This window comes from Geotrypetes seraphini, chromosome 8 (genome assembly GCF_902459505.1).
Source record: "Geotrypetes seraphini chromosome 8, aGeoSer1.1, whole genome shotgun sequence".
NCBI lineage: Eukaryota > Metazoa > Chordata > Amphibia > Gymnophiona > Dermophiidae > Geotrypetes > Geotrypetes seraphini.
In genome coordinates this window covers 4574027-4594454 of record NC_047091.1, presented here as the reverse complement: position 1 = coordinate 4594454, position 20428 = coordinate 4574027, and the positions used below count along the sequence as shown (strand labels likewise).

At 46.3% G+C, this 20428-nt stretch overlaps 1 protein-coding gene across 1 annotated transcript in view; it reads right to left on the bottom strand.

Moving 5' to 3' along the window:
- The window catches only part of LOC117365819 (prolyl endopeptidase-like), a 30956-nt gene extending 28839 nt beyond the window's left edge, over positions 1–2117 (bottom strand). Inside the window, exon 1 of the mRNA XM_033956684.1 lies at positions 1987–2117. Within this exon, the coding sequence (XP_033812575.1) occupies positions 1987–2028 (42 nt within the window). The 5' untranslated portion in view covers positions 2029–2117. The remainder of the gene's footprint in view (positions 1–1986) is intronic.
- Between the last annotated feature and the right edge of the window lie 18311 nt (positions 2118–20428).

Below are 20428 nucleotides of genomic sequence, written 5' to 3'. Positions count from 1 at the left end.
AATTTTTTGATTGGGTGACCAGAGAGCTGGATCGAGGACATATGCTAGATGTAATTTATTTGGATTTCAGCAAAGCCTTTGATACAGTTCCTCATAGGAGGCTGTTGAACAAACTTGAAGGGCTGAAGTTAGGACCCAAAGTGGTGAACTGGGTCAGAAACTGGCTGTCGGACAGACGCCAGAGGGTGGTGGTTAATGGAAGTCGCTCGAAGGAAGGAAAGGTGACTAGTGGAGTCCCTCAGGGTTCGGTGCTGGGGCCAATCCTGTTCAATATGTATGTAAGTAACATTGCTGAAGGGTTAGAAGGAAAAGTGTGCCTTTTTGCAGATGATACCAAGATTTGTAACAGAGTAGACACCGAAGAGGGAGTGGAAAATATGAAAAAGGATCTGCAAAAGTTAGAGGAATGGTCTAATGCCTGGCAACTAAAATTCAATGCAAAGAAATGCAGAGTAATGCATTTGGGGATTAATAATAGGAAGGAACCGTATATGCTGGGAGGAGAGAAGCTGATATGCACGGACGGGGAGAGGGACCTTGGGGTGATAGTGTCCGAAGATCTAAAGGCGAAAAAACAGTGTGACAAGGCAGTGGCTGCTGCCAGAAGGATGCTGGGCTGTATAAAGAGAGGCGTAGTCAGTAGAAGGAAGAAGGTGTTGATGCCCCTGTACAGGTCATTGGTGAGGCCCCACTTGGAGTATTGTGTTCAGATTTGGAGACCGTATCTGGCGAAAGACGTAAGAAGACTTGAGGCGGTCCAGAGGAGGGCGACGAAAATGATAGGAGGCTTGCGCCAGAAGACGTATGAGGAGAAACTGGAAGCCCTGAATATGTATACCCTAGAGGAAAGGAGAGACAGGGGAGATATGATTCAGACGTTCAAATACTTAAAGGGTATTAACGTAGAACAAAATCTTTTCCAGAGAAAGGAAAATGGTAAAACCAGAGGACATAATTTGAGGTTGAGGGGTGGTAGATTCAGGGGCAATGTTAGGAAATTCTACTTTACGGAGAGGGTGGTGGATGCCTGGAATGCGCTCCCGAGAGAGGTGGTGGAGAGTAAAACTGTGACTGAGTTCAAAGAAGCGTGGGATGAACACAGAAGATTTAGAATCAGAAAATAATATTAAAGATTGAACTAGGCCAGTTACTGGGCAGACTTGTACGGTCTGTGTCTGTGTATGGCCGTTTGGAGGAGGATGGGCAGGGGAGGGCTTCAATGGCTGGGAGGGTGTAGATGGGCTGGAGTAAGTCTTAACAGAGATTTCGGCAGTTGGAACCCAAGCACAGTACCGGGTAAAGCTTTGGATTCTCGCCCAGAAATAGCTAAGAAGAAGAAAAAAAAATTTTAAATTGAATCAGGTTGGGCAGACTGGATGGACCATTCGGGTCTTTATCTGCCGTCATCTACTATGTTACTATGTAAAACATCTGTGCTTTCTTCAAATCTCTAAGTTTTGTGGCTGCCCAAAATGACCTTTCACCCTGACTTGTAAAACTGAGATCTGGACATTGATGCAATAGCCTTATCTAAATGGCGGTTTCTGCACATCTAAAACAAAAGCGTTTGGACACTAACACTCCGGCCACGCCTGCAACCAAGTTAGCCGGGCAAGTGCGCCATTCTGTAACCTAGGCGCGAGTACACGCGTAAGCGTGCAGCTGCGCTGGATTTGACTCTGCTGTGCGTAGAAAGATGGGTGAGGGGGTTTCTCAAGGCTTTGCAGGGGTGCCGAGAATCCACCTGCCTCGGGTCACGGAAAAGCGAAAGGGAAAGCTGAGTCCTGAGCTCTGCCTCCCCCCTCCCTTGTCCAGCTCCCTTCCTCTTGCAGAGGATCACCCCGACCCCCTCATCTCCTCTTCCCTTTTGTCTCGTTGCGAGCAGAATTTTGGGGACCCCTCGGGAGGGGGAGGGGAACAGGAGGCCTCCCACTTCCCAGGTTCCCTTTTAAACAGGCTTTGGAGGGGTCTCAGCAGGCTACTCACTTTACTCTCGTCCCGGTAGGCTGTCGGATAGTGATAGGGCATCTTGGGGGGGTGGGGGGTCCTAAACTGTGCACGGGGAAATCCTCCCAAGTCTCCGGCCTGGAAAGTGAAAGTGAAAGTAGAGCCGGGTTCTTCTCCACCCACCGAAGGGCTGACTGCCAACTTGTGAGTGACTCATTCGGAGCCTCCATCCCGCCTCTGCCCTGATCTCCAGTGAAATGATCCCCCCAAGCCTACCAGTAGCGATTCTTTCTAGGGCTTAATCCCTGCCCCCCAGAGAAGTGCTTTCTCTCATGCTGTTTTGCACTATACTTCTTACTCCAGGTGACTTGTGAAGCTTTGCTGAAGTCTTCCATTCTGGTACATAAATATGAAAATAAGTACAGACTTCTCTATTTTTTTCTTTTTTGCACCAGATTGATCCTGTGCTTTGTAGACACCCGGCTGAATATGGCTGCCATGTTAGTCGAAGGCGACTCAAACATTAAAGCCGCCAATTGCTAAATTGCGCGATAACTGGAACAGAGCTAGCAAAATGCAACATATGTACTCATACATTGGCTGTTGGATAGTCACGTGGCAGCCAGGAGGTCAGAAGCCTGGACGTGCTGCAGTCCGCTTCCTTTGCGCAGAGGGAGTGAAACCTGTGGAAATTCACCATCGGATATTGGCTCAGTATGGACCTGGCGCCATGAATCAACGCAAGGTTTATGAGTGGGTAGAAAGGTTTAAAGCGGGAAGAACGGTGACAGGTCAAATGCGCGCAAGACCACAGCGCGCGGGCAAAAATGCAAAGACACATCAGCGCAAGGACAATAGCGCGCGAGACAATTGAGCGCAAGGATAACTCAGCGCAAGACATTTGAGCGCAACGATAGCTCAGCGCAACAACAATGCGGCGCACCTGTGGCGAACGCAGGGCACGCGCACGTTCAGCACGTTAACACGTGATCGCGTCACCACGTTATCAGTATGGTTCCCTTGCCTCTTTTGCGTTTTGAATATTAGTCACGTGAATGCATTTTCGTTACTATGGTTACGTTTCCTCTTTATATATGTGCTCCGAACAGCCCGCCCTCCTTTCGCTGCCTGACCGTGCCCGTTATAGGTAAAGATCTGGTTTTGCTAGAACTTGATCTATAACGAATAATTGTCTTGCGCGGATTTCACTCGCCTCTAGTGAGAGCAACACTACTTCCAAATTTCTTCATTTGCAGGTATGTTTATATTTTCAGAACAGGTGTGACCGACAAAGGTCATTCTGGTCGCCCATCGACATCGTGCACACAAGAGCACAGTGGCAGGGCGGATGCCATGATTAGAGAAGACCGATGGATAACGGTGTCTCGGCTGCAGATTTGGATATCAGCTATGGATCTGTGTTTGATGTCTTGGGATACAGGAAAGTCTTCGCACAATGGATTCCCAAACAGTTTACTGATCTGCATAAGCAACAGCGAGTGGAGGTTGCGACCCAGTTCCTGAGACGGTTTGAAGAAGATCCAAGTGCAGCTCTCCCTCCATATTCGTGGGGGTAAGGTGCAGAGCTGGCCCGCGAATAGCGAAAAATCGCGAATAAAGTTTTCGGGCCAGCTCTGACCCACCCTCGCCTCCCTCCTGCATTCCCGGACCTTACCTGGTGGTCTAGCGGTGACGCGGGGTAGGAGCGATCTTCTTATGCTCCTGCCCCTTGCAGAGGCGTCATCAGAATGGCTGCCGTGAATTCCCATTGTAGATTACAACGGAAACTCACGGCAGCCATTTTGATGACGGCTCTGCACGGGGCAGGAGCATAGGAAGATTGCTCCTGCCCCGCGTCACCGCTAGACCACCAGGTAAGGTCCGGGGAGGTTCGGACTGCCTAAAAATAGAAGAAAAATTAGACAAAAAAAAAAAAAAATTGCGACTAATCGAATTTGCAACTATGGAAACCGCAAATCCGGAGGGAGAGCTGTATTCTGGAGAGAACTGTCAGGGGCAATGAGACACGGGTGCATCACTGCGACCCGGAGAGCAAAAGACAAAGCACGATGAAGAACAGGAAGCGGTGCGCACCTGGCTTCGGGAGCAGCCAAAAAATGCAGAAGGTAGTCGAACGATACAACAAATGCGTCGTCTTGCACGGGGACTGTGTGGAAAAGTGATAGGTTCAGTTGCTCACAGTTACTTCTGACGTTAAATTTATTTTGCCTTTGTGGAGACTGGTAAAATGACCTTCTGTGCAGGAGTTAAGATGTTGTGGAACTCCCTTATGGGCCAAATACAAAAATGCCGTGAAAAAGGGTAGTTTTAGAAAATTACTCAAGATGCAATTATTTGTAGACGCCTTTTTTTAGTCAATCATTTTTTTACCCCCCCCCCCTCTTTTACGAAAGTGTTCCTAAAAAGGAGGCCTTAGTGTTGTTGATGAATCATTCATGACCCTTTGTGTAAGCCTTTGGTGTTATTTTGAAAATATGTTCTCTGAGGATTTTGTTTCTTTGTTTAATTATGTTTTTAATAACTCTATGTATATAAAGTATGTGAACCGTTTAGTTTTAAACTAATAAATAGTGCTTCACTTTCTGATTACAAATGCAACGAGTTCACTCCAAAACTGCCTGCTCTGACTGATAATTGCTGTATATAAGATTCCCAGGTCATCCCAAATTTACTCTGTTTTTTTATGAGATGGGGGGGGGGGGGTCGCCCTGGCTTCCATAATCATAAGAGCATGAAATGGAGGATGGATATATGGATGGATGGAGGGGGGGAAGGGAGGAGGTAGTGTTGGGAGGTACTTTATCGTGTTTGTATTGTGGTGATAATTGATTGTTGATTTCTTTGAATTTATATATCTACAATGTATTAACTGAGTTGAGATGATATTCTTTGTAAGATTTTTGTTATGTATATTTTATTCTTAAAACTCAATAAAAATTACTGAACATTAAACGGTATAGAAATTTTAAAAATAAATAAATAAAATACTCTCGAATTTAAGGTGATGATGTAATGGGTCAGACAAAAAGGTCCATTAAGCCTGGTCATTTTTTTGCCCCCCCCCCCCCACACACACACATGGCTAATCCAGCACACAAGATCCCAAAAGAGAAAATAGATTCCATGCTGCAGTGGATTTTCCCCACCTTAATAGCAATGTATGGACTTTTAATTTAAAAAAAAAAAAAAAAAATCCCTAAAAGAAATGAACAGTTCCATCATTAGGTCAAAGAAAGGGCGTCTGGCGCCTATCTTCTCAAAACTAACAGGAAATGTCTTCAGTTACTTAAGTCAATCGAAAGGGTTCACTTCACATTTTTGTCTTGTTCTAAAACTCTGAGCTATATGGCAAACCCTCACCACAAGGTGGCAGAATTCAGCAGCATTTGCTCTGGGACGCCGTAACCTCTTGCTTCACTGCTTCTTGCTGTGTGCATTCACTGCAGATCCAGTGCTGCTGGTTGTGTAAGACGGGTGCAGGAGTCCTGGGGAGGGCCCTTGGCTAACCAGTTTTACGCCCTCCTCAAATAACCACTCTCCCCCAACCAAGACGCTGACAAAATCAACAACCGTAATCATGCACCACAGTCCTGTCCAGATGCACAATCGAACGTCTTCCTTTTAAAGCAGGAACCTTTACTCTGAGTGTGTGTGTGTTTGGCTCTTGAGTGTCTGTGACTATCGCTTTGCGTCAAATTGCTGCCTCAGGTGACTGCCTAGCAGTGGCGTAGTATGGGGGGGGAGCTGTCCGCCCTGGGCGCCATGTTGGTGGGGGGCGCTGGCAACCCCTCCTTCCCTCCCCTTGCCATGCACGCTCCCCCCTTCTCTTTCCCCGCAAGCAACAACTTTAACATGTTGCTCGCGACCGCGTCGTCTCTCACGCTGATGTCACTTCCGGGTGCCGCACTTAGGATGTGATGTCAGCGGGAGAGACGACGGGGTCGCGAGGAGCACGTTGAAGTTCTTGTTGCTCGCAGCGGTCAACAACTAGAGATGTGGGGGGAAGGGAAGGAAAGGGTGCGTGCGGCATGGGAGATCAGGGAAGGAGCCGGGGGGAGGCAGTGATGAGGGTGGGGGGAGGGACGCCGCCTCCCCGGGCACCTCACCCTCGCTACACTACTCCTGCCTAGTGTTGCCTGATGGTTAAAGCCAGCCCTGCTTTTCAGATGCAAATCATTTATGAGGAGGAAGTGGAGCACTGGGCTGAGTTCAAATCCCACCTCTCCCACATGCGCACCATGTGACCTTGGCCAAGTCATTCTCCCCCCCCCCCTAATTGTAGAAGCTCGAGCACAATTTTACACTAAGGAGGGAATTCCAAGTTAGATTGTAAACTCTTCCAAGCAGGGACTGTCTAATGTCGATATGGGTTCATAGTCAGGTACGCGCAAGACAAAAGCGCGAGGACAAATGGGTGCAGACAGGTGAGCGCAAGACAAGCGAGCAGCAAGACAATGAGCGCAAGACAAGCGAGCGCTGGCCATGCGCTTTTGTCCCCGTCACCAGACAATAGGGTGCAGGATCTTATAGTGCAGGGATCTCAAAATCCCTCATTGATCTCAAGCGTTATAGTGTCTATTCCTCTGATCCAAGCTAACCCGATTCATCCCTCTTGTCTTCCAGTTCATAATCAATGTAATGTAAGAAGGCCTCCTAGAGGAATCTAACATTCAGTAAGTTCTGTTATTTACATTATTCTAAGACAATAGCGTGCAGGAGCAAGTATAAAAGGAGCAAATGTAACCAATCAAGAAGACGCTAGCGAAGGGAAACCAATCACAAAGACGCTAGCAAAGGGAGGGCGGGCTCTTCCGAGGAAACCAATCACAAAGACGCTAGCTAAAGACACTAGCGAAGGGAAACCAATCACAAAGACGCTAGCGAAGGGAGGGCGGGCTCTTCCGAGGAAACCAATCACAAAGACGCTAGCTAAAGACACTAGCGAAGGGAAACCAATCACAAAGACGCTAGCAAAGGGAGGGCGGGCTCTTCCGAGGAAACCAATCACAAAGACGCTAGCTAAAGACACTAGCGAAGGGAAACCAATCACAAAGACGCTAGCAAAGGGAGGGCGGGCTCTTCCGAGGAAACCAATCACAAAGACGCTAGCTAAAGACACTAGCGAAGGGAAACCAATCACAAAGACGCTAGCGAAGGGAGGGCGGGCTCTTCCGATGAAACCAATCACAAAGACGCTAGCTGACTTTTCGCTCAATTGTCATGCGCTGAGTTGTCTTCGCGCATTTGTCTTCCTGTGTTTGTCTTGCGCGCATTAGGCTTGCGTTCATTTGTCTGCTCCCATTTGTCTTTGCGCTCATTTGTCTGCACGATTTTTGCTGCGCTCGTTTGTCTTGGCTCTGTTGTCTTTGCGCTCACTTGACTTTTCGCTCAATTGTCACGTGCTGACTTGTCTTCGCACATTTGTCAGCCCGCGTTTGTCTTGCATGCATTAGACTTGCCACTGTTAATATGTACAGTGCTACGTGCGCCCTTCAGCACTATAGAAGTGTGATAAATAGTGGCAGTGGTAGAATTCAGTAAATGGTGTTGAAAAAAATTCCGCGCTAAGCGCTTTCTAGAAAGGGCGCACGGCTTGTATAGAACGGATTTAGAGTGGATCCCGCGCCTAACCTTTGGGCACCAGACTTCTCCCCTGTGAAGCCTGTTGCACATGCTGGTGCCCAAATCAGGCACGGTTAGGCGGTATTCTGTAATTCCACACATGACTTTTCGGAATGGCTTGGCACAACCTGGCCACGCCCCTTTATGACATACACACCTTGGGATTTCCCTGGATGGCTTTTCAAAACCTAGCACTTTGTTTGTGAGTAAATGAATAAAATTGGCTTGATCAGCCCGTCCTTAGTCCTTAAAACAGAATTTTAAAAGTCCTGAAATCTATTTGTATTATATTATATTTAATTATTTTCTTCATGGCCATGGTGTGCCCTCACCTGGAGTACTGTGTCCAGCACTGGTCGCTGTACATGAAGAAGGACACGGTTCTACTCGAGAGGGTCCAGAGAAGAACGACTAAAATTGTTAAGGGACTAGAGGAGTTGCCGTAGAGTGAGAGATTAGAGAAACTGGGCCTCTTTTCCCTTGAAAAGAGGAGACAGAGAAGGGACAATGATCGAAACATTCAAGGTACTGATGGGAATAGACTTAGTAGATAAAGACAGATTGTTCACCCTCTCCAAGGTAGAGAGAACGAGAGGGCACTCTCTAAAGTTAAAAGGGGATAGATTCTGTAAGAACATAAGGAAGTTCTTCTTCACCCAGAGAGTGGTGGAAAACTGGAACGCTCTTCTGGAGGCTGTTATAGGGGAAAACTCCCTCCAGGGATTCAAGACAAAGTTAGACAAGTTCCTGCTGAACAAGAACGTACGCAGGTAAGACTAGTCTCAGTTAGGGCAAACGTAAGGAAGTTCTTCTTCACCCAGAGAGTGGTGGAAAACTGGAACGCTCTTCTGGAGGCTGTTATAGGGGAAAACTCCCTCCAGGGATTCAAGACAAAGTTAGACAAGTTCCTGCTGAACAAGAACGTACGCAGGTAGGACTAGTCTCAATTAGGGCAAACGTAAGGAAGTTCTTCTTCACCCAGAGAGTGGTGGAAAACTGGAACGCTCTTCCGGAAGCTGTTATAGGGGGAAACACCCTCCAGGGACTCAAGACAAAGTGAGACAAGTTCCTGCTGAACAAGAACGTACACAGGTAGGACTAGTCTCAGTTAGGGCAAACGTAAGGAAGTTCTTCTTCACCCAGAGAGTGGTGGAAAACTGGAACGCTCTTCCGGAAGCTGTTATAGGGGGAAACACCCTCCAGGGACTCAAGACAAAGTGAGACAAGTTCCTGCTGAACAAGAACGTACGCAGGTAGGGCTAGTCTCAGTTAGGGTGCTGGTCTTTGACCAGAGGCCCGCCGCGTGAGCGGACTGCTGGGCACGATGGACCGCTGGTTTGACCCAGCAGCGGCATTTCTTATGTTCTGATGTTCAATAAAATATTATAAATGAAAACTGCCTGAGAATCTGAACTGACCCAGTCCCTGAGTGGCTTGGATTTCTGGACTTGCTCTGTTTCTTGAAAATGTGAAGCAAGCTGGCAATTGTCTTTCCTTTTGCACTAGTACTGAAGGTGACGGAGGGGGGGCTGGGGGGTTGGAAGGGTACTACCACCAATGAAGGAACACTGACAATTTCAGTTTTGGCATAAGGCACCAGGTAGCTTAAAGGCAATCCTAATTAGGCTGGGAGAGGCCTGGGTGACTCTTGAGCCCTATCCCCCACCCCCCCTACATTAAATTTCAGAGCCCTAAGGGGAATTTTTGGGAAGATGTAGGTACAGAATCGAAGTCTGAGTCCAAGAGGCACTTGACCGAATGTGATTTTGTTTGCTGTTGTTTTTATATCTCCTAGTGCAGTATATCGCAAACGGTGTGCCGCTGCAAGATTCCCGGTGTGCTGTGAGATGCCGGCAAGGAGGAGAGGCGCCGGCTGGCTGCCTACAGCAGGGGTGTCAAATGTCGGTCCTCGAGGGCCGCAATCCAATCGGGTTTTCAGGATTTCCGCCATGAATATGCATGAGATCTATTAGCATACCATGAAAGCACTGCATGCAAATCGATCTCATGCATGTTCATTGGGGAAATCCTGAAAACCCGACTGGATTGCGGCCCTCGAGGACTGACGTTGGACACCCCTGGCTTAAAGGATGTGCTTCTCACGGCGAGGGGCACGTCTTGTAGGCATCGGCTGGCACCTTTCCTCCTTGCTGACGGCTCAAGACCCCATCTGGAAGGCCTCCGCTATTTTCAACCATTTCTATCTTTTCGGGCAGCTTCTTGTGATAAAGAGTTTGCAAATCTGTTCGTTAGCTCCGTCTCTTACCAGCAGTTCAGGAAATTATTGAAAACCTACTTATTTAAAGAGATTTTTGTAATTTCTAGGTCATTGGGTTTTATTGTCGCTGTTTCAGTTTTCCTTTGTAAAACGCCTAGAACTCCTAAGTACTGCGGTCTATAAATCCATTTTTATGTTATGTTATCCCGTGTGCAAATGTCGGCATCTACGCATTTCTGGAGGCTCCTCCAGCCACGGCCCTGAGTTTACTACCCCACACCTCTAATTCCTTTTCTCACAAACACCCATAGTTATTTTAAACCTCACCGAGCCCCTTTCTGGAAACCTAAAGAACAGTAGAAACCCAAGGGTGAGTGAGGGCCGTGGGGGAGAAGGAGCAGAGTCTGTTTCAGTATCACTGACAATCTTTCCCTCCTCTGAGTGAGACAGAGAAAGAAGAGCAGAATGTGAAAACCACAGGACCTCACCCTCAGCAACCTGCCCCACACCCTCAGAAACAGAAAACATTAGACCTGCAAAGAGTGGGCTGCTTCCTCCCTCATCACCTGGGACGTTGGGGGGGGGCAGAGGGGGATGCAGAGTTAGTATGTTGTAGAGAAAATAATGTTTGACTTCAACCTTTTCTACTGCAATGTATTTATTTAATTAAAACATTTATATCATAGAAACATAGAAACATAGAAATAGACGGCAGATAAGGGCCCACGGCCCATCTAGTCTGCCCACCTTAATGTCCCTCCCCTACCTTTGCCCTGTGAATAGATCCCATGTGCCGATCCCATTTGGCCTTAAAATCAGGCACGCTGCTGGCCTCAATCACCTGTAGTGGAAGACTATTCCAGCGATCAACCACTCTTTCAGTGAAAAAGAATTTCCTGGTGTCACCTCGTAGTTTCCCGCCCCTGATTTTCCACGGATGCCCTCTTGTTGTCGTGGGACCCTTGAAAAAGAAGATATCTTCCTCCGCCTCGATGCGGCCCGTAAGATACTTGAACGTCTCGATCATGTCCCCCCTCTCTCTGCGCTCCTCGAGCGAGTCTAGCTGTAATTTGTCAAGCCGTTTTTCGTATGGTAGATCCTTGAGTCCCGAGACCATCCGGGTGGCCATTCTTTGCACCTGCACATCCAAAAATCTGTGCGGATTACCTTTATCTAAACCCTCCCCCTTTAATGTTCAAGAATTTTTATTGAGTTTTAAAAATAAAATATACATAACAAAAATCTTACAAAGAATATCATCTCAACTCAGTTAATACATTGTAGATATATAAATTCAAACAAATCAGCAATCAATTATCATCACAATACAGACACGATAAAGTACCTCCCCACATTCCCAAACAATGCTCTGCAAGCGGTTTTCAGCGCCGGCCAGCGCGCTGAATGCTCTGCCTGGCTCCGACATTCATAGGAACGCTACGAGCGCGGAGCCGTTCAGGGCATTCAGCCTTCCAATTTCCTAAGGTCCGCCTGCAATTTTTCACAATCCGCATGCGTCTTTAACAGCTTTGAACGATTTAGTGCCATCTGCAAATTTAATCACCTCGCTCGTCGTTCCAATTTCCAGATCATCTATAAATCAGTTAAATAGCACCGGGCTCAGAACAGATCCCTGTGGCAATCCACCACCGTTTTTCCCTGAAAAAAAGAGACAGGGTCTTATATTAATTTGTGCTCCAAAAAACGCACTAGGGCTTATTTTCAGGGAATGTCTTTTTTTTTTTTTTTTCATGTACAAGAATCATCTCTCCCTTCTTCTCCTCTACCTCAATTCTTCCTCTTTCCTTTCTCTCCACCCCCCCCCCCCCATGTGCAGCATCTTTCCTCGCCTCTCACCCACCCCCTTGTGCAGCAGCTCCGAAGCCTCCAAAACAACAGCAGCGGTGCTCTGAACGGGCTGCTATGCGGCTTTCCCCGCCGGGGCCTTCTCTCTGCCGCATCACTGATGACGTTCAGAGCTGCTGCCGCCACCGCTGTTTTGGAGGCTTTGGAGTTGGAGGTAAGTCAGGTTCACGGTGGGAGGGTTGGGATTCCGCTGCACAGAGGGATGGGAGGGAGGGATAGGAAGACGCTGCAGAAGAAAGGCCCGTTCAGAGCGCTGACACTCTTTTTGGAGGCCTCAGAGCTGCTGCACAAGTGGATGGGTGAGAGGCGAGGAAAGATGCTGCGCATGGGGGGGGGAGGGGGAGAGAAAGGAAAGAGGAAGCATTGGGGTGGAGGAGAGGAAGGGAGAGATGATTGGCAAATTGGGCAGCACTAGTGTCAGGGAGTGTCAGGGTGGCTTCGGGGGTTGATCTTAACTAGGGCTTATTTTTGGGGTGGGGCTTATATTAGGACCATCTTTAAAAATCATGCTAGGGCTTATTTTCGGGGAAACACGGTATTTACCCTCCTCCATTGAGAAAAATGGTCATTTAACCCTACCCTCTGTTTTCTATCCGATATCCAATTCCTAATCCACAACTGAACGTTGCGTCTTATTCCATGACTCTTCAGTGTTCTCAGGAGTCCATAGTCTGTTATTGAGAAAGACATGGGGGAAGCCACCGCTTGCCCTGGATCGTAGCATGGAACGTTGCTACTATTTGGGGTTCCGGAATCTTGCTGTTCTTTGAGATTCCACATGGAATTTTGATACTCCTTGGGGTTCTAGAATCTTTTGTTACTCTTTGAGATTCTGGAATGTTGCTACTCCTTGGGTTTTGGCCAGGTACTAAGGACCTGGATTGGCCACCGTGAGAACGGGCTACTGGGCTTGATGGGACCATTGGTCTGACCCTGTGAGGCTATTCTTAGGTTCTAACTCTGTCAAAAGCTTTCTGAAAATCTAGATAGACTACATCAGCCAGCACTGAGTGCCAAATTCCGCTCTCAGCACTGGGTGCGAAGACTTACGCCAGTTGAAACCTGGTGTTATTTCTGGCACACAAGTTGCGTGCATCTTTTGTAAATTCCCTTGACCTGCCCATGCTGTTCCTATGGCCACATCCCCTTCTTAGTTGGGCTCAACCCAATTTAGGAGTCCATGGTTACAGAAGAGCACATAGCCAGATCGATGGCCAAATCATAATTAGTGCTAAGTAAGTGCTTATTAACTCTAATAATTAAATCATTCTGAACGTCGATCTGGGATCCATGCCCAGTTCTGGCCCCCTTTATAGACTCCGAGGGGATGACGATTGTCAACTATGTCCAGCACCTGCTGGTTTTGGTGTCCACGCCAGAGACAGAAGCTTACTTTATGAGAGTCTTTCTTGTACAAGCTGAGAGCAAGCGACACTCAGCTCATCACCCGTTCAGGTGCAAGAGTGGCAGAGGTTCACTGTAAAAGGTTAGAAGTTTATCTGTGGTGTGTCTGACTGCAGTGGCTTCACAGGTTCTTCACACATCCATAATGTCCTCTTCCCAGCGAGGGCCCAGAGTTCTTATCATTGATTTTAAAATGTGCTATAGCGCATTTCCTCCCCCCCTCCGAAAAAAAAGGTCAACGTGAAGTACAATCTAAAGATAGAAAGGAACTCCAGTCTTAAGTAAAAATTAGATCAAGAAGACCATCCAGCCACGATCCAAGAATATCAAGCCAAGGCTAATTCAACAAAGATAGGTTTTCAGGCCTTTTTAAAACTTGTAGTTTATTTGAGCATTTTTCTACGTTATGTGTGCGGTTTTGATAGAATTTTTTGTATTGCAGACTATCTCATGGAAAGCCATTACAGTTGCACAGCGTGTTTAAATGGGTGTATCTGGTTCTCCTGAAGCAGGACACGAAACGGGGCCATGTTGGGACCCCTAAGTCTTTTATTCACAAGATAAGCGCATTACATCGGTATTCCGGCGAGATTTTTTGGCCTCAGAAATTTAGAAAGAATTCACGCCAACCTTGCAAGAAAAGTTTAATAACCAGTATAATGTTTTACCAGTTTTCAGAGAGTGATTAAACTAAACTAAGCCTTAAGTTTATATACCGCATCATCTCCACGGAGTGGAGCTCGACACGGTTTACAAAGCTTAAAAATACAAGAAGAGAGGGGAGAAAGAATTTACAAGAGCATATGAAACGAGGGGAAGTAAACAGGAGAAGAGATGTTATATATTAGAGAAAAGCCAGGTTTTCAGTTGTTTTCGGAACAGTTGGAGGGAGCCCAGGTTCCGCAGCAGGATAGTGAGATCGTTCCAAAGGCCCTTGATCATTCATAAAGTATATGCAATGACTGGACGGTAAACTCTTACCCTAAGAGGAGGTTTTCACCCCTTCTTCAGAGTTTCACTTCTCTGAGCATACATCTAATGAGTTTTTCGCTTTCTCCTTACTGGTAGTTACTATTATAGTCGGTTTGTTTCATTTATAATCATAGCTCTTTACTGACTATTGTTTACATAAAGTCCCTGTGTTTGGTCTTAACGTCTTTTTAAAACTTGGGCATGCCAGAAGACATTCCACAGCTTAAGGCCTAAAAGGAAGAAAGCTGAATGTCTGGTAGTTTCATAATATGAGATCTAAGAAATACCCTTATGCAATTCTTTGAGTGTAGCAGCATTGCTGCCCAACTGAGATATGACGCAAATTATAGTTACTGGATGCTAGGGTCCACCCTGGACCAAGAAAAAGATCTGGGTGTCATTGAAGACAATACGCTGAAACTTTCCACCCAGGGGAGGAGCCTTTGACACCAGAGCAATCGGGGTCTTAGACCTTTCCCAGTGCATCCCAGGATGCACCTAGAAGGGGAAGGCTTGCCATTTTGAAGAGGCGTCCTTCCAAGGCAGGAGGGAGTGGGCCCTTTTTTTCTACTAAAAAGTACGGGGTCTGGCTTGTCAGGGGTCCTGGGGGAGGGCCAGTAAGGCTATTCTTATGTCTTCCATAATATCGTAAGTAAATGGACCTCTTGGATTGTGAGGCATTTTGATGGCTCATTCTTCTTTCTTTGGACAGGAAAGGTGGAATAGCTTCTTTCTAGTCCTGAAACTTATTTAAGGGAAGCTCTCTTTGCTAGTCATGGCTCTGACTGGTAACTCAAACTTCCTCTTTACCCTAAACCAGGGATCTCAAAGTCCCTCCTCGAGGGCCATATTCCAGTCGGGTTTTCAGGATTTCCCCAATGAATATGCATTGAAAGCAGTGCATGCAAATAGATCTCATGCATATACATTGGGGAAATCCTGAAAACCCAACTGGATTGCGGCCCTCGAGGAGGGACTTTGAGACCCCTGCCCTAAACTTAACATAGGGAGAGTTAACAGGGGGCACGTGAATTTGCTCAACCAAAATATACTGACAAATCTATAGAGTTGTTATCATTTTGGTTTCTTACTTTGTAGTAGTGATTGTAGGGGTGGGAAAAAGTAAGAACATGATATTGCTGGAAGAGGGGTTGAAGGTTCCCTCCTCAAACTACAGCTATGATTAGGGGGGTTCTCTTACTTGGATTTAGAAGTCGGCATTTACTGGAACTTCTTAAGGCAGAAATGTAGCAAAGACATGTCTGCTCTGCTTGGTCTGACATTGCCACTTGGCTACCTTGTTTTATGGATTTGTAGCCTATGAAAGAGTAGAGACTATTGTGGCCATCGCAAACAAGACAGCCACGTGGATTTATGTCTATAAGTTGTTCGCCTTCTCTGAGTGGAATAGAATGGGTACAAGTGGATCAATTTTTCACAAAGACTAGGGGACACTCAACGAAGTTACAGGGAAATACTTTTAAAACCAATGGTAGGAAATTTTTTTTCACTCAGAGAATAGTTAAGCTCTGGAACACGTTGCCAGAGGTTGTGGTAAGAGCGGATAGCGTAGCTGGTTTTAAGAAAGGTTTGGATAAGTTCCTGGAGGAAAAGGCCATAATTTGTTATTGAGAAAGACGCGGGGGAAGCTACTGCTTGCCCTGGATCAGTAGCATGGAATATTGCTACTGCTTGGGTTTTGGCCAGGTATTAGTGACCTGGATTAGCCACCATGAGAACAGGCTACTGGGCTTGATGGACCATTGGTCTGACCCAGTATGGCTTTTCTTATGTTCTAATCACAGTTTTTGTATGATGCTAATAATGACCATCAGTGCAACTTTTGAGAACCAGTAAGGAGGGGGGGAGGGCTCTGTATGTTTTTGATGATTTAGGCAGGAGAATGGTATCTTTGAGAGCTTTGTACATCTGTCTTCCAGTGTATCATTGCTGCCTTGTGAAGTTTCTCTAGAAGAAGGAACCGCCATTTTGTTTTCCCAGTCCTATGGTAGTCACTCTCCTTCTCTTGAGTCTTGCAGCTGCTGGTTTTGTGTATGTGTGTGTGTGTGTGGTGGGGGGGGGGACATAGGTATGGCTCTGTTCACTCTTATCTTGATATAACCATAACCCATCTTGAGCTGATTCAAGTAGGTGTGAAGTGTCTGCATGCCTAGTTGAGGTCCTGTTTTCTATGATGCTAAAGCACTTTTCTTTCTTATTTTCACACCTCCTGGACAGCAGCTTAACGCTCAACCAGAGATAAGACAAAGGTGACAGATCTGCAGTGGAGGCGAAAACCACAGGCTAGGCATCTTCTGTACATCAGAGACCAGATAGTGCACGCTGGAAGCGATGGTACCTTCTGCAGCCCTGAGCTCTCTGCACAGTCAAGAAGGAGCGAAAATGGGGGTGGGGGGTGGGGGAGAGCTTGTCCCTCATTCAGGTCTTAGTGCAGTCCAGAAATTCAGGCTACCATTGCTGCTCTAGAGCAGGGGTAGGCAATTCCAGTCCTCGAGAGCCGGAGCCAGGTCATGTTTTCAGGATCTCCGCCATTATTATGTAGGAGATGGATTTGCATGCACTGCCTCCTTGAGATGCAAATCTATTTCATGCATATTTATGGTGGATATCCTGAGAACCTGACCTGGCTCCGGCTCTCGAGGACCGAATTGCCTACCCCTGCTCTAGAGCAGGGATCTCAAAGTCCCTCCTTGAGGGCCGCAATCCAGTCGGGTTTTCAGGATTTCCTATAGTCTATAACTACAAGCACAACTTTTCAGAACGCTCCTGACATGCCTGTGGCCACACCCCCTTTTGAGTTAGGCGCCGGTAGAATTAGGTCATGTGTTATGTGCACGCAGATCTTAATAAGCGCCAATGAATTTCAATAACTGGATGTTAGCACCCAGGTAATGATACTTAAGAGCAAATTATTCAGCTAATTTGCATATGTATCTAGGGCGCATGTGGGTTGTCCAGAAAATATAAAGTTGGAAAAATGGGACGAACTGAAGTTTTTCCCCATGAATTTGATTGTGTTTGATCAGAAAACAATAATAATTAAAAAAAAATTTTAAAGCCCATCCTGGGGTCACTCAGAGTAACTGATAACAAAAAAGCTCAGTTTTTCTTAACATTTGCTATTATTTTTGCTTAATGAAGCATCATCCCTTTGAATATGAGTACCAAAAGTTCCAGATTATAGGCAGGAAGCTGTGAGAAGCTCCAAGCAGGTTGTTTCCAAGGTGCTATGGTGAACTCTTCCTACCTGGCTGCCTTCTGTGGCCAATCTCCAGCATAATAAGATTACCCAGGAAAATCATGGAGCGGGCAGCAAGCCAGGGAGAGCCTAACTCCTTGCAGAGGAGAGAATGGGAGTCGGTAAAGCAGACATGGAGGCAGCAGGCAGAAGTTGTAAACCGGCTTTTGCAATAGCTCCAAACCGGGAAGAAGAACCTGCTAGTCACTGTGTGACATTAGTCATTCTGAGGCAGACAAAGGAAAACCCTTCCTGGCTTCACTTTCCCACAAGAATTGGGGCTCATCGCAGGATACTGGATCTGAGCGAATGTTGCGAAATCCCAGGTCTCCTGAATGATGGAGAAACAGCTGTGGGGGTGGGCATGGGAAAAGGGAAATGACAGCTCAAATTTGAATTTCGTTTTAGGGGAATTTCCTGGTCGTGATATTTACGCGCTGGCTGGGAAGAAAATCTGACTCAATTGCTGGCATTCCTGAGAGCCAAGACAAATGACAGGAGGTCCCTATGGCATGGGCTTTCAGGCACCTTATAGTCCAAGGCATCCTGCTTACCGTTGCGTGGCATTGATGCTTTGCACTGGCACAAACTCCTTGGGTGCTTTGTCCTCCAAATCTGCACTATCTGAAAATCTATGTCACTAGTCTCATCAGCTGGCTCCAGATTAGCCCCCCAATATCTCTCTTCACCTATCTCCCCCTATGCTCCTCCCTGTGAACTCCGTTCAACGGGCAAGCCCCTCTTAGCAGTACCCTTCTCCTCCACTGCCAACTCCAGACTCCGCCCCTTCTTTCTTGCCGCACTGTATGCCTGGAACAGGCTGCCTGAATCGATACGTCATGCTCCCTCCCTAGCAGCGTTCAAATCCAAGCTAAAAGCTTTCAACTCTTAACTCCCACTCCCTGCTGTCAGATACCTAGACCCACTGTATCAATTCCTCTATCATAATCTCCCCAACCCTGAAATGTCCTGTCTAAATTAGATTGTAAGCTCTTCCGAGCAGGGACTGTCTATTGCATGTTAAAATGTACAGCGCCTTTTCAGCGCTTTAGAAATAATAAACAGTAGTAGTTATCCAGGCCAGGATTTACCCCATTGCATGAAGGGAATTGTAGTTCTGACTGCTAAACTGGATTCATGAACTGCCTTTTCATGAAAAGATTCACCCAAAGTGGTTTATGTATAATAGTGATCAGGTACTTTTACTATTTCCCCTGTCTGTCTCAGCAGGCTCACAATGTAACTCTGGTACCTGGACGGATGGAGGAACAAGTGACTTGCCCAGAGTCACAGGAGCAGGATGCTGTGGTGGCAGCTGTAACCACTAGGCCACACCCTCCCTTCTCCAAGAAAAGCAAGACTGCATGTCCTTAGGTGCAGTGGGGTAAAATCTGGCCTGGATCAACCCTGTTGGGTGAATCAGGAACCAGTTGGCAACCCTAGCTGGTAGATTGACGTGATGATGACAGGCATCCAAAGCAGCCAAGGACCCAATTAACGTCTATGACTGTTTATATTCCAGCATGGATAGAGCAAGTCTCAAAAGGTTCTGTCCTAGTAACCAAGCAGCTACTAAGGTAAAATCCAGAGCAGGGTAGGCAACTGAGAGGCCGATAAGCACAAACGGCGAGAGGGACCTTGGGGTGATTGCGTCTGAGGATCTAAAGGCGTCTAAACAGCGTGATAAGGCGGCGGCTGTAGCCAGAGGAATAACCAGCAGAAGAAGGGAGGTGTTGATACGATTCTTTAATTTATAACTTTTTATTGAAGGAATCAAATAAGTATACAATTATATAATACAATAAGATATTCATCACAATTATATTCACAATATTAATTTTTCATACATATTTCTATCATTCCTCCAAAATATATTTCCATATTACCTATTTCATACCTCTATACATTCCCCCTATTCCCTTCCCCATCCCCCTTCCCCCCTTCCCTACCCCCTTTCTCCCTTTCCTCCTTCCCTACCTCCCTTTCCCCCTTCCCTACCCATTGTTTTTATTTCAATTATAACATTGTAATTAATGAATTAAGCAAATATACAATTCAAGTATTTCCATACCTATTACTATCATCCCTCCCCTCCCCCAGAATGAAAGGTGTTGAAATGCAATGAATGTTTCCAAAGCTTCAGTATAAAGCATTAAGAATCACACTTCATGCTCTAGACTAGAGGAAAGATTTTGAATATAGGAGTACCAAATTTTCAAAAAGAGACGAGTTTGTCTAGGAAATGTACGAACCTCCCAAACCTCAAATAAAATTAAACGATGGAATTGGTTCCTCCAATGTGATACGATTCTTTAGCTTTGCATTTACGCCTAATAAGTATCTCACTAGTCCCCTGAAGAAGGCATCTGCTGCATCTGCTGAAACTGGGATCCTAGTTGGGACTTATGCATTAATAAATGGAGCATCTTTTGGCTGGAGTTAGATATCTCACTTGCCTCTTTCTCTGGGTTTACATTTATATTTTTCTTATTTCTATAGATAGACCAATGCTCTAAACCAGGGGTAGGGAACTCTGGTCCTCGAGAGCCGTATTCCAGTCGGGTTTTCAGGATTTCCCCAATAAATATGCATTGAAAGCAGTGCATGCAAATAGATCTCATGCATATTCATTGGGGAAATCCTGAAACCCCGACTGGATTGTGGCCCTCAAGGAGGGACTTTGCGACCCCTGCATTCCTATATCTTGCCCCATTAGAAAGCATCTTCTAAGCCAGGGGTAGGGAGCTCAGGTCCTCAAGAGTTGTATTTTCAGGATTTCCCCAACGAATATGCATGAGATCTATTTGCATGCACTGCTTTCAATGCATATTCGTTGGGGAAATCCTGAAAACCCGACTGGAATACGGCTCTCGAGGACCGGAGTTCCCTACCCCTGTTCTAAGCAAATCAGATTAGATATTTTTTGAGAAACGATGTTTCCGGTTTCTAAACTAGCTCTTTGGAATTCTTTGCCAGTTGCAATTCCACTTAATTCCTATGGGGTCCTTTTATTAAGGCGTGCTAAATGATTTATCACATGCTAAATGCTACGGCGCCTATTATATTCTATGGGCACCCTTAGCATTTAGTGCACGTTAAGTCAGTTAACACGTCTTAAT